At 33.3% G+C, this 15271-nt stretch overlaps 2 protein-coding genes across 2 annotated transcripts; both read right to left on the reverse strand.

Annotated features, from left to right (window-relative positions):
* Positions 1–1986: 1986 nt before the first annotated feature.
* LOC145121677 (uncharacterized) lies at positions 1987–2439 on the reverse strand. The gene has a single exon (XM_079057389.1). The coding sequence runs from the start codon at positions 2437–2439 to the stop codon at positions 1987–1989; it is 453 nt and encodes a 150-aa protein (XP_078913515.1).
* A 377-nt stretch (positions 2440–2816) lies between these two features.
* On the reverse strand, positions 2817–3561 carry LOC145121678 (uncharacterized). Its single transcript, XM_079057390.1, has 2 exons — positions 3346–3561; positions 2817–3257 (listed from the first exon to the last, which is right to left on the reverse strand). The coding sequence occupies exons 1-2, from the start codon at positions 3559–3561 to the stop codon at positions 2817–2819; spliced, it is 657 nt and encodes a 218-aa protein (XP_078913516.1).
* Between the last annotated feature and the right edge of the window lie 11710 nt (positions 3562–15271).

Below are 15271 nucleotides of genomic sequence, written 5' to 3' on the forward strand. Positions count from 1 at the left end.
CGAATGACTACAGCAACCCATCATGATAAACTAGATATCTTAGCGAAATGGTATGAAATGAAAACTGAAGTTCTATTATTCAACGATCTTTATACCAAAATTGACGACGCCCGGTTAAATGCTACTGAGGAGGTCATCTTGGAAGCTGCTAATGAGGAATACAAATCATTAAGTGACGGGTCGGAATTCCATTTTGAAGCCCCTTGGAATATTTTGAAATATGTCCCGTTTATTTAATATGTATTTCTATGTTTGTACTAGGTTATTTTCATGTATTACGTCTGTATTAGATGCACCACCTTTGTTTAATGTTAATTAGAAATACTCGTTGCATTAATTTTAACGATACATTACAATGCATTACTAACAACAATTCCATGAACCATTAAACTAACTACAATTCCATCAAACATTACACTTAAAACATCACTACCAAACATTACACTTAAAACATTACTACTAAACAAAGCATTAAACTTAAAACAATTCCATGGGTTATTTTTAACGGAAATAGAGTTGTCTACTTGAAATAGTGATTATTTTTAACAACCTTCCAAACGTCCTCATATTCAAGGTCTCGGTCTTCACGCTCAAAAATGTTAAAATCTTTAACATCTTCCATGAACTGTTCGTCCTCTACATAACGAAAATTCGAATTTTTCGCATAATTACACGCTCGATTGAACCATGTGACTTCTTCCTTTACATCAATCCATTTACTGACAATATCTGATTGTTGTCGGTGTTGTCCTTCTCCCATCTCATTGTTGAACAAAGCTGTTATGCGGGTCCATTCATCACCTACTAGGCAACGCAGGGGAGCCAGTAACGTTACACCCTCCTTAACACTAAGCCAACATCGTGTTAGAACCAACACCTAGTTTGATGTCCATGCTCGTTCAGAATTGGAACCAGGTAGTTCATTCGAAGAAGATGCTGCATTCGACGACATTTATGAATATGGGAGTTGGTTTCGTTTAGATGATATGGGTATTCGTTTCGTAGAGCTTAAACATGTATTTATAATAATAAAAAGAGGAGTTAACAAATCTGACTACGAAATGGTAACATTTGGACTATGATTTGGAGGTTATTACAGTGACTTATCATGCCATTTATGTGTTGTCATTTCGAAGTTTCACTATGATTTGCAGGTTACTACAGTGACTTGTCATTAATGAGTTGTCATTTCAAAGTTTGACTATGAATTACAACTCTGACTAAGAAATGGTTGCATTGGGACTATGATTACTAGTATGTATAAATACAACTTATACCACCATTTTCTTATTACAAATACAAAATAAAATCTCGACTTTGTTATGAGTTCCTCCGGAAAGTTCGAAATTTGCTCATGCAACGAAGTAGATTGTTAATACCGTGATCCAGTCGACCCTTTTTTTACACCCTCTTCAGCAGGCCCATATATGTCAGATGAAAATTTTGAAGAATTGAAAAAGGCTGAAGAACAACAAAAACAGGATAAAGATTCATCCCGACTTCTCAGTGAACGTCGTAATGTTATTTCATCGGAATGCAAACAAACTCAAGAATGGATAGACCTCAATAAAAAGAAAATCAAAGAGCATGAAGAGTGGATAAAAAAGACTAAGAAGACAATCAAAATGACTCAAAAATGGATTGCTGACAAGGACACGGAGATGATACAGCTTCGGGTGCAAAAGGATCGTTTGGAAGATAAAATGAGAATTAGGGATGATTATATAACAATTGAGAAAGAGAAGTACCCGTTGCAGTTCCTTGAGTTTAATAATTAGTTAAAAAATTCTTGTAACATTATCATGAGTTGGGTTTGGTGTTGTTTTTTAGATTAACATGTTTGTTTATCATTAAGCTTCATTTGTTGTTTTAATAAAAACATCTTCAAATTTAACCTTGTTTTATATCAAAATATGAAAGCATAACAACATCTTATAAGATTTAATAAAAACATTACAATACATAATAAGTTAACAACTCTTCAATTTAAGGTTGTTTTATATCAAAATCGGCGTCATAGCTTTGTGACAAAGTCGAAGAACCACCAATATTAAATGTCGTTTTTGTAGTAGAAAATCGGCGTCCTTCTTGACCACATGTAGAACACTCTTTTCTAATTGGACCCTCGCATTGGGATGGAATGCGGTTTGTGTTTCTTGGCCTGCCTGGCTGACGTTTATCCATTATAGGTGGCTTAACAATCATCAAATCATCGAGGATCTCCCATTCGGATGGCTTTGGCAAAGGGTTTACGGATTCCTCATACGTTTTCCTCAGTGTTTCGGTATAGTAAGCATTTAATGCAAACTTCGAGCAGTCTTGGTAATTGTTGGCTGTTAGCGCTCTTATGACATGATCACAAGGTATGCCATCAAGTTTCCAATGCCTACATGTACATGTCATTTGTTGGAAATCAACAATCACGTTTTGTGCCCCCATTTTTGACCTCGCATTTCGTACTTGAGATCATGCGAAAATCCCATTTACTAAAATATTTTTTGTTTTCTTTTACAGTATCATCGGCCCAAGGGGTGAGTGTTGTTGTTGCTTCCGCTTAAAAAATAGAAAAATTACACCGTTACGATCAATAAAATATAACAAAAACATTAATATTAAAACTTAATACCTGTAAAGTTACGTCTTTGAAACCACCACTGTTGCATTCTTGCACGAAAAAAAATCGATCAACATAAGTATCAGCACCTTACGTGCGTGTATAGATAATGCATTTATAGACTCCACATTGTTGGACGACATAAGATTGTATCGGTTCCCTCTAAAATGTGCCCTAGACCAAGTTTCAGGATTTATACTTTTTAAGTATTCCCATACCGGTTCTTCATAAATTCCATGGCAGCATCAAAATCTTCAACTGTATACGCCCTACAAGCCTCCCAAAAAATTTCTTTAACTGTCTTACTCTTCCCGTATCTAGCTACTACGTTGAAATACAAATGGACACCACATATTCCGTGATGAGCGTGAGGAAAAATGTTGGCAATGGATGTTGCTATAGATGGAGACCTATCAGATATAATTGTAAGCTCCTCCATATTGCCTATGCAATCACGTAGTTTTTGAAAAAACCATGTCCAAGAATCTGTACACTCATTTTTGTATATACCATATGCAACCGGTAATATTTGGTTTTGTCCGTCCTTTGTAACTGCAAGTAACATGGTACCTTTGAACTTGCCCTTTAGGTGGGCTCCATCTACTACAAGGGTCGGTTTACAAAAATTGACAAAAGCGCGTACCTACGATACATTGTATATCTATTCAAATACACCAAAATTAAAATAATAATAATAATAAAATATAATAATAATAATTTATAACACTAACCGAGCAACCAAGTGCGACGTACAAAAACTCAAACCGATCATCACCATCAGTTTGAATATGTGTCACCGTACCCGAATTATGTTTGACCAAATTGTGGAAATAAGCCGAAAGTTTGGTAAAAGAATCCTCTTTCTTACCCCTTAACAACAACAATGCATATTGCTTCGCACGACAAGCCTGATGGTATGAGATATTGATATTCAATTGAGCATTCATATTATTAATAATATATTTTTCCCGATATACTCTACTATAATCTTCAGCCAAAATATTAGCAAGATATTCACCCAAAACATATTTGTTTGCTTGTCGATGATTAGGTTGCAAAATTGTTGAAGAACATGTATGTACATCAACAAATTTATTCACTTGGAAAAGTCCGCCAGAATTTTTAATTCCTTTTGCTTTTAGTAACCAAGAACAATTTTTCGAAACACACAACCTCATACCTTGATTTGGTGGATCTACTTGTCCTCATCTGAAAACCTTCTCGAAGACATTTTTTTCCCAATAGCCCGTTTTAGAAGATCTTTGTTCTTAAATATACTGAGACATTCAATCTTTTGAAGATTGATGTCTACCATCTGTGCTGTGATATCTTCATTAATATCAACTGGACATGCATGTACTGGGGGCATATCGTAAAAAAGGTTATCGGAAAACTTAGCTTTAACTTCATCACCCAACTCATCTCCATCAGAATTGTTTTCTAACTCGGTTATATCTAAAGCTACATCAGCAACATCAACATAATCCTCGTAAACATGCACATTTTCATCTTTTTGAATAATAACTTTTTTCTTTTTACTTTTATCTACTACACGCCTATTCATAACTTTAACTTATTGTTCGGGAACATCAACACAACGACCACCCACGTCATTAAGATATGTACCAACATCATCATCACCAACATACTTGTAATTCTCAGGATCCACATAGTGAATAGGTGAATATCTAACATTAACATTTTCAGCTACACTGTGAAATTGAGGTACACTAGGAGTATTGAAAGTCCCTATCGGATTGTTGCTCCCTTTATCGTTGTATAAATTAGCAATCAGCTCATTTCCACTCTGGCCATCCTCCTTATCCGCATCACATTCATCAGCCACCACAAACACCTTCACAGACCTCCACTACATTTGATTACATTTATCAACATTCTAACATCCATGTCTTCAACCATGGCTATATAATGATTCAATTCAGGATGATGGAAACGAAAACTAATTTTATATTTGTCTAACAAATCGGTTTTACTTCTCACCCAAGATACAAATTCACTATAACTAATATACTCAGAAAATATCAAAGCGAATTCAGATATACCTCCATGTCGACATATGTATTCCAGATTTGTTTCAGTAACTTGCCATCTCCCACCAATTACAAGACAAACCAAATATTCAATCATTTTTTAGAGATGTTTTAAGCAAATTTTCCAAAGAAATAACAACTAAACTGATAATTTTTGCAAAAGTTTATATATAATAAGGTTATTTCTAGTCAAACCCATCAATTTCGTAGTAGAAAAAAAATTCAAAATCGCCGATCAAATTCAGAGGAAATCGCAGATGGACTATGTCCATCTGCGATTTTGGCTGGAAAAACACTATATATATACACAAAAAAAAAAACACATGCGAATGTACAAGTGGGTAAAGCACGCCTGTGCTTTAGTCACTTGTACATTCGCAGATGGGTTTAAACCATCTGCGATTTTAGTGGCTAAAATTGCAAACTTGGTTTTTTTTTATTATTTTCCACAAAGTAATTAGTGCATTAGGCTAAATTTATAATTTTCTCATTTTTAAAATGATCTGTTGAAATTAATGTCATATGACATAAATTAAGTAACTAGCATTACAATATTTTGGTGGTTCTCCTTTAGCCCCGTGAAGGAGGCCTTGCCCACCTAACTCCTGTCCGCGCTCCATCTTAACTTCATGGAACTAGGAGCAGGTTTTGTACAATGATCATATTTGTTTCATTTTTTATATAAGTTTTTAAAGTTTATTTATTATGTAAAGACATAAAGCTTAATAATTTTTTTATCGTCGATAAATAAATATCAATATCCTGGTATAGTTCTTAGACAAAAAAAAAGATACAACATTCAAATTCCAGTAAGAAATTGTTATCATTCAACCAATTATGAATATTATGACATTTTTTTAAATTTAAAAATATATTAATATCCATTTCTACTTATAATGAATAACACATTATTAATCTTTGACATGTTTGGTTATTTTTTTAGATAATAAAAATAGATTAAACATTAAAAAGAATGAAACAATTCAACTGTGAATTTTTTTGTAAAAATTCATACATCTATACAAAACTGTTCATACATCTATACAAAACTGTTCTCTTATATAAGTCATACTCTAATATACATATAAAATTTGTTGTAAAAATTAATATAGATAAAATTTTGTTGGTTCCTTTCGTAAATATGCCTAATAATATATATTTGCTAAAATTATGCAAACTTGAACTAAGTTTAACTTTAACGTTTTTGCATAATCTTTTTCTATGCCAGGTAATATGCACAAAGTATAAGGTATATGGTTGGATGGAATTTTTTTGAGCCGGATTTAAAATATTTGGTTGCAAACATAAGGCTATGCATTATGCTTAGAAAAATAGTCTTTTGAGAATTTGAAAAGACAAAGAAGTTTCAATTCAATGTAGTGCTTAGAAAAATGCATATATATATATATATATATATATATATATATATATATATATATATATATATATATATATATATATATGGTCCGGTTCCGGTGAGGGCTCGTGAGCACACCTTAAAAAAATTGAAAAAAAAATCAAAAAAATATACAAATCATAAAATCGAGCATAATACTATATCCGGAAGAAAAAAAATTAGAAAAAAAAATTGCATCATTAAAATTGAATCATGGATCATAAAAGTTGAATTATGAATCATAAAAATGATCTATGCTTCAATTTTAATGATCAAATTTTTTTTCCAATTTTTCTTTCTCTCCGATGTAGTACTATACTCGATTTTATGATTTGTATTTTTAATCTTCCATAGCTCGAGTCCCCGTCGTCTCATCATCATTCTCGTCCAAAAATTAAGTCAAACTCGCTTTCTTGTTTATGTTGACATCAAGCCTAATCGCACCACTTCAAGTCTACAAGCAAACCGCAAGCCTCCAAAAGTCTCGCACTCCTTCCACACCTCCAATGACAATTAGTCTTCGGTAAATCCTGCAATTAAGCTCAAAAGACTAGAAAACACCCGATAAAGGAGAAAAATAACAAAGAGAGAAAATATGCATGAAGATTAACTAAAATGAGATGGTTTTAACTAAAAATAAACTATGAAAAGAAGTAATAAAATGAAGCTATCAACAAGTGTGGCAACTCATACTATGAAAATGACAAGTGTGGCAAACAGTGTGGCCAATATGATGTGGCGCTGATGTGGACCGTGATAAATGTGACACCAAACCCACCAGCCTAAGCTAAACTGCCCACCCCTAAACCGCCGTCAAATATGCTCGTCAACACCAACTCACCCAGTGAAGCTTACGCTCCCCAACATCAGCTTCCCCAAAAAAATGATCCTTGAAAGCTTCAAGGTTTTTCAACATGGAAGAAGGAACAACGACCCAACATTCTCAAGAACAAACTTAAGAAGCGTAAACATGCCCCCAATAGATAACGTCTTCGACTTTCATCGCAACAATTTAGCCATAAAACTGTCATGAATAATTTTCTAAGCATTCACCCGACTCATGATTTGGCCTACAGGAAGCCCGCCTTAGGTACATAAACAGAAGTTTAATAGCCACACACCCTATCTCCATTGAACTTGTTGAATCTTATCAACATCGTTGTGATGTTGCTGATCTCCTAATCACTGAAACATAGATTGTCTTTGCTTTTGACATTGAGAAATAGTAACCCAATCATCATCTTCCTTGTGATGACCCACTATGAGAACACACTGATATGCACGAATAAATCTATACAGAAAATCGACAAGACAATATCCCCACCCCAGACAACGCTTATCAACAGAGTAACGATATTAACCTCCTTAAAGCAATGGCCTTGCTATCGTTTGATCCCGCCGGAGAGAAATGGCACCCGACAACGCCGTCAATTTTAAACTTTCGTAATCGTCTGATGCCTACTTTCTTTTAAAATTAAAGTTTGGCTTTATAAAGTTCCTTAGTTATTAACTTTTAGGGTTGCATGAAAAATTCCCTTGTTAAACATAAGGAAGGAGGGAGTCGTTCCCTCCCAACCCACCGAACTCACTGTCTGTGACAACTGTCAATTTTTGGCCAAGTCAAAGTCAACTAAAGTGAACAAGTCAAACCGGTCAACTCATCTAACCCTTGTATATTAGGGTTTCCATTATGATTCTTCTTGTACTACTCGCAATCTTAAAATAAAGTATCACTTAGAGTTTTCACGTGTTCGGAAATTCTAAACCCTAATTAGGGTAAGTGATGAATCTACTCGATAAAACATTATTCCATACCCCTCGAGAGCGTATAACATTCATAACAAGGCTTAACAGAGTGTAAGAACCTTGCGTTGCGAAGCCAAACACTCAAAAAGGTCACAAAAGAAGTCTCTCCCAATCTCTTTCACTCTAACTCTCCCAAAACTCTCTAAGTAAGAGAAATCTCTCCAAGAATGTGAAATCTCTCCCAAATCTCTCTAAGTATGTGAAATCTCTCTCAAATCTCTCTCTGTATGAGAAATCTCTCCAAGTATGTGAAATCTCTCCCAAATCTCTCTGTATGAGAAATCTCTCCAAGAATGTCAAATCTCTCCCAAATCTCTCCAAGTATGTGAAATCTCTCCCAAATATCTCTCTGAATGAGAAATCTCTCCAAGTATGTGAAATCTCTCCCAAATATCTCTCTGAATGAGAAATCTCTCCAAGTATGTGAAATCTCTCCAAGTATGTCAAATCTCTCCCAAATCTCTCTTGAAATCTCTCTCAACTTCTTATAATCACTCGGGGCATCCCGACCCTTGATTTAGTCGAAAACTGCTCAAAAACGGAAGTCTACACGAAAAACAGCCTTAAGGAGCCGAAACCCCTCTTAGGAGCCGAAACTCCTCTTAGGAGCCGAACCTCCTGAGAACCGAAACCCTCTCAGCCGAAATGGACCGAGGGCTCTGTCTATTTTGGTCCCCTGACTAATCAGAACCGAGACCTGACTTTCGGCTCTTCCCTTCCTACCTTCGGTCCGAGGACTTGACCTTCGGTTCCGAGATGCGAGCCACGACCGAACCCTCGCACCTTCGGTCCTCTCTTCTACTCTCGGTTCCTTCCTTCTCCACTCTCGGTTCTCACTCCCTTAGAGCCGAACCTCGCAGGTTCGGTCCAGATTGCTGGTTTTTTACCCAAACTTCGTTTTAAGCCCGTTTTTCGAGATTTTAACGCAGGATTTTCACTCAAACTCGTATTTTAACATAATAAACCCCAAATACTCATATTTTAATTATATTTTGGGGAAAATCCTTGCCTAAGAATAAAATCTACGTGGTGAGATATTTAGGTGGAGTGATGACTTATCCTTTGGGCAAGGACACAAGTTACCTCCCACACCCACTTCTTGACTATTCCCAGTCACCATTCACCCATACCTAGTCATTTCATAGTACTTTTCCCACCATTTTCCAGCCACACACTTGGTCAATAGCTGGAAAACCCTCCTCTCTCCTCACATTTCTCTCATTTTCCACCAAAGAACAAACTCCATTCTCTCTCACTTTCTCTCTCTAAATTTCGAGATTCAAGGCTAGTCTCCAAGCATTCATTCTATATTTGGTAAGTATATTCCTCCTACACTTATATATTCTTCTATCCTTCATCCAAATCATAGATTGCTTACACAAATATCGTCATATTGTGTTAGATCTTCAAATCTTCAAAGCATCTCCCAAGTGTTCTTGAGTTGAACACTTCTTTTCTCCATCATCCACCTACTGAAATCACTCAAGGTGAGTTCATACCCCTAAATTTTCATGTTTTCTTCAAGTTTTAGGGGGGGAATACAAGTTAACACACCAAAAACTTAACTAAACTCAAACAACAGCTTTCATCAGAAAAGTTTAAATCCATTCACGGACTGTTTTGGTCAACTTAAACATTTTAGTTTTCAAAACTGTATTAGGTGCAAATAGTTCAGGTTCATACCTTTAAAATGACTATTTGCACATCACCATATGATTTTTCTACGATTTATGGTGATTTTTACAAAACTGCCTATCATTTCAGAAAAGAATTCGGACCAGTCTGTGAATATGAACATTTTAACACAAGTTAAAGACTTCTAAAAATCATAATAAAAATTACGAATAAACTAGACACATTTTATGAACTCTCAGAATTTACGGATTCAGTTTTCGACTTCGTATGATTTTTCTACGATTTTTCTAAAAGAGTGCAGAAAGGTTAAAAACTAGTTAACAGCTTATAACTTTCATAACACTTTGTATTATGTTGAGCAAAGTGTATAACAATAAGTTCTAAATATTGAATGTATTTTCTTGTTAGTTTATCATCATAAACTGAAATTTAGTCATTCGTGATAAGATTCTTCATTCATTTCGAACACATATAATAAGCTATAATAATCATAGTTTATGGATTTTTGTTACATGAGAAAGGTTTTACTCTCAAAACAAATGGGTTTTTCATATACTACATAATAGTAATAGTTTATGGATTCATAGCACTAATGTATTTTCATAAAAGAGTTCTTTTACATTACAAACGTTTTAGATAAACTATAATAGGTATAGTTTATGTATCATTTGCATTTTCAAACTCATTTACCAAAGGTTTTCAGTTCAATTCACGTAAATCTGTTAATGAATAAATTTGTGAGATATTCGCTTCGAGTTACCTTCGTAGTAACAAAGTCAAAAGTCCTGTAAATTGCAACCAGAGTCTCTTGTAAGGAGAGCGTGATAGTTGTGTATAGATCTATATTGGGTCTGACAAGCCCGCACCTGAGCTGCATGCAACAGCTAGACCGGCAGGTCTGGGGTGACAAGTGTCATTTAACTTGCGACGCCTGAAGAACGTCGTATTACGAGGCCGTCTGAGTCTTAGCATGGTTATAATAGCTCACATGTGGTATTAACAAATCATAAGATTTACGGTTTTTACTTTTTAATTAGCGAGTTATGTCGATTTAACTCACATGAATTACTTTAAGTATGAAAAAATATTTGTTTATTTTCGGTCCTGGGATTTAGGACCACCTAACTTTTATAAGGAAAATATAGGATTTTCTTTGAAACATATTTCTATTAAAACTACATAAAGCTAGAATTGTTAGACTTCAACTATAATTGCTAAGTGTATATGATAGAGTTATATAAGAATCTAGTCACAATCGACTTAGAATTGGTGGGTCCGCTTTATTTTCTGTTCCTTGTTTGGTTGTGGGCCTAGGGCAGACCCATTACATTCACCGGTCTATTTAACTTAAATTTATATAACTTATATACGTTGGGTAATTATAGAAGGAACCTACAGGTCTTTCTAGGGTTCATTATCACATAACATAGGAGCATTCATTTCATACTTAGTTAAGAAAATATTGGATTTTCTGGAAACATACTCTGTCGCTTTTTCAAGGAAAACGGTTTCTTTCTCAAACAAAACTCTTATGAACTCACCAACTTAATTGTTGACACTTTTCAAAACTACTTGTATTCTCAGGGAATCAGTGAAACAGGAAAACATCAGCACTTTGAGGATGGGACGTTAAATCGTCAAACAGTTTATTTTGTCATTATAATGTAATTGATTTTGAAACATGTAAACATATACTATGGTGTAACTTTTTCAATTATATTTATGATGGTTGTATTTACTTTGAGCACTATTATACTCGTTGTTGTGATACTTTACATGAAGTCCTCCATCCCAGATGTTTCCGCCATCCTTGGTTTGGGGGTGTGACACTGTCAAATCAATTTTTCTCTTTTATTTTCCTTCATCTTTCCGAACCCACAACACACGGAAATCCTATCTTTTTGAACCCATTCAACCCACTCAATTAAAAAAAATACAAAACAACTAAGGTATAAGTTTTAAAACACATGGTACAAGAGAAAATAAGAAAGAGAAAGTAGAGAGAGATGATGAAGTTTGTTAGTGAAACCAATCAACCCACTCGTTGAAGCGGGAGTGGTACCGCCGATAACTCTATTGCTAATTAAAATTTTACATTTGATTGTTTTGTATTTTTTTTAATTGAATGGGTTGAGTGAGTTCAAAAAGATAGGGTTTCCGTGTGTTGTGGGTTGGGAAAGATGAAGAAAAATAAAATAGAAAAAATGATGTGTCAGTGGGTTCAGTGGGTTGGGAGGGAATGACTCCCTCCTCCCTAACGAACGGGAGGAAAAATACATGATCCGTTTCTTTTTATAAATAATACTACCAAATTGTCGCGGTCAATTGATCTATAGAAACAAATTAAACAAATTAACCACAAGATATAACGGTTTTCTTATAGTTAGTATACTTTAAAATTTAATACATTATATGCCGAGGGAGATGCATTATAAACTTATAATATGCTTTAATACTAGACAATTAAATTTTGAAGATGAAACTGAAATTGATATAAAAATTGTAACTTATATATCAACAAATTAGACATTGAACGTTTGACTTAACAACTCACAACAAACCAATTATTTACATCGAACATGGTTACTCATATGCTTGCCTTCATGATAAAAACGTGGTGTTTGGTTACAAAACCAATAAATTACGGAAAAGAATCAAACGTGGTTAATATATCTCCAAATTTCAAATGTGAAACTATTAGTCAATCTTATAGTCAATCTTATGTTAAAAAATAGTTAACATGATAAAATGACAACAAATATTTATTATTTCGAATCATTTATATTTTAATCGTATTCGATAAACCAAAAGATATTTTCTTTTACATTTTTATTTTAAAATTATAATAGATTTCAACCAGATAAATTGATACAAAATCATAAATGTCATAGACTGTATCATCTAATATAACATAATTTGTTCAATTATGTATACATAACTATAATTTAAGGTCTATTATAACATCCAATATAACATAATTATCTGGTCGACATCCATTATAATAATACAATAAGAACCAAAAATAATAATTATTGACCTATTAAATAAAATAATACATGTATAATTATATCAAATAAACGAAATATGGAGAGGTTGGAGGAAAATGGGTAAATTCAATTGTTTGATATCTTCATTTGATTGACTCACATGTTGTATTACGCATTAAGCTGGTCCATGACTCCACGTGACCAACTTGCCTACTTTCTACACCGCCTGCCAGAGCCAGACTGTGGTTTTACGATCTACAAGTATAATATTTATCTTCTTTTTAAAAAAAACGTGAAATTTAACTTATATGTAATTTAATAATCATTTTTTTAATAATTAAATTATTATTTAATAACATAAAATTCTAAAAAACTTATGAAACGGTTTCAACGCAATTCTTGTAAAGTTTGATCTTATAGAGTTATGAAGTTGTTTCAACGCATATTAAGTCCAAGCTCCTATAATTATTTGCTTATTTTCTTGGAATTTTCTTATGAATCATGTCATCATTTTTGTGGATTCTGGATATATTCTGTTAATATAAATTAATGAATAAATAATATAGACCCAGAATCTAAATAATTCACTTTGGTAAACAATATTTTATTGATTATAATTATTTTAACTGTGTATAATAAAACAGCTGTTAACGATGTGATACTAGTACGAATAGGAAAGTAAGGTTTAAATTTATAAGTAGTTTCATAATGTTACTAATTAAAACGTGAAGCAACATATAGATGAAATTTCATGTTTCCTATCGAAGTATAAACACATCCTTATCAACCAACCCATACATTTCAATTGCTTGGTTCTCAACCACACAATCCTTCTCTGTTTTTTTTTTCCCTAAAGCTATATGAACTTTGATATATATTGGAAAGAGTTTGATAGGCAAACAAAAGAACAAGCGTAGTGTACAAAAATATGATTGTGAAATTGAGTTATAAATAAATTAAAAGAAAAAAAGAAAGTGATAGGGAGGTGGTTGTGGTCCCTTAGGCCTTAACAAATAGTAGAGGACGATTTGGAATAATCTCCATCCCACACCTTACCAACCGCTAAGACCCGTTTAGCTTTTTGAGAGACTGGATCTACCGCGGTGGCGTGGACTCACCTCTATTGTAAAGTAGAATTATGTACTATATAGCCCTTGTGTTTAAAAAGATTATCACTTATTAACCCTTGTAACAATTATTTTCATTGTCTTGTATTACCATGCATTTTCTAAAGACGATACACTGGTTGCTTGGGTTAAAACATAGTACATATATTTTTAAAGTGTTTATTAGTTTAAACGGTATCAAAAGAGAGTTTAGGATAAAAAAATATATTTGAGTTATTGTAATAAACTAGGAAATTATAAAAACTCCTTTAGATGAATGAAGAGTTCTTGAATGCATATAGAGGATATAATTTTGTTAAGTGCCGGAGGTTGAGGTTTTGATTTTGGGTGCCGAAAATAGAATATGTATAAAAATTGAAGAAGAAGGGGGCCAAAGTCAAAATTTATAGTTTTAGACATAATATGTAACTTTTTTAATACTTATAGACTAATTAAAAAAAAATAGGGGGGCCACAGCTCCCCCCCCCCCCCTATATAAGCTCCGTCAATGATTTTGTTTACTATAGAAGAGTGAATTCTATTTTCATTTCAACCAAGGTTTGTCCTGACGAGTTCAGTGCAGCTTAATTGGACAACAATAGATGTTGTATAGTATGTAGAGGGTCAAAGTGTTTAGGGTATTTAAATTTCAAGATGTCGACACAGTAGACACAGACGTGAAGTGAAGTGTGCAACAGGAATTAAAATCAGGCAAGTCGTCGCACGTCTCGACTTTTGATGATACAAACTCACAACAATTAACGATGGAAACTAAATCGATTCGGATCCCTGCAAACGGTTTCAAAACTCGCTTTCAAAACTGAAAATTGCTCTAAAAATCAGATTTACCTTCGAATCCTTGAAACCGATTGACAATCTTGTTGTGGCTAACATTGCTTCAGTTTCAATGAAAATTTTCAGGTAATGACTTCATTTTTAATCTTTGAGATGCTATTTAAAATTTACAAGTTTTAAGACCTAAGTTTACTAAATTGCATAGGACCTCCAAAATATCATTAGCTCTTATTTTAATCTTCTAATATTAGTCTCTTGTTGTACTCTTTTTTAGTGTTTTGATAAATTCAAGTTACTTGTTAAATATCAATCATAAAAATATATGAATTGTTTTAAAAAGAATATATTTACAAATGTCTCGTCAAAACCTTCAATTTAATTCTATTACACAGTATGATACCTAATTTGTTTCTAATTATTGTTAAAAAAGAGAATATATTTTGATTATTTGTCGGAAAAATATACAAAGGGTGGGCCTTTTCTAGTAAATATCAAATGTTAAAGGTTAGCGACTATGGTTGTTAATTCTTTAGGGGTTGACTTTGTAAGTTCTTTAATTGTTTAATCTTATTGTTTTGTCTATTATTCATTCAGTGAAAGTGTGAAACAAAATAAATGTCTAAATTTCGTTTTCTCTTAACTGTATATGAACTCTTTGGTTTTTTGGAGTTTCCACTTAAAACCTTCCAGGGAAAATGACTTGAAAAGATAACGAAGTTTCAAAAATATACAAAAAAGACTATTGTCTTTTTTTTAGTACACAAAATATCATTAAAGTATATTTTTTGTACACAAAATACCAACGAAGTATACATGTGTTCAAATAAAACCTTGTGGTAACCGGTTACCTCAGGTAAACGGAAAAATGATTTAAAAAGGTA

Source organism: Lactuca virosa, chromosome 6 (assembly GCF_052849685.1).
Source record: "Lactuca virosa cultivar CGN04683 chromosome 6, Lactuca_virosa_CGN04683_v6, whole genome shotgun sequence".
NCBI lineage: Eukaryota > Viridiplantae > Streptophyta > Magnoliopsida > Asterales > Asteraceae > Lactuca > Lactuca virosa.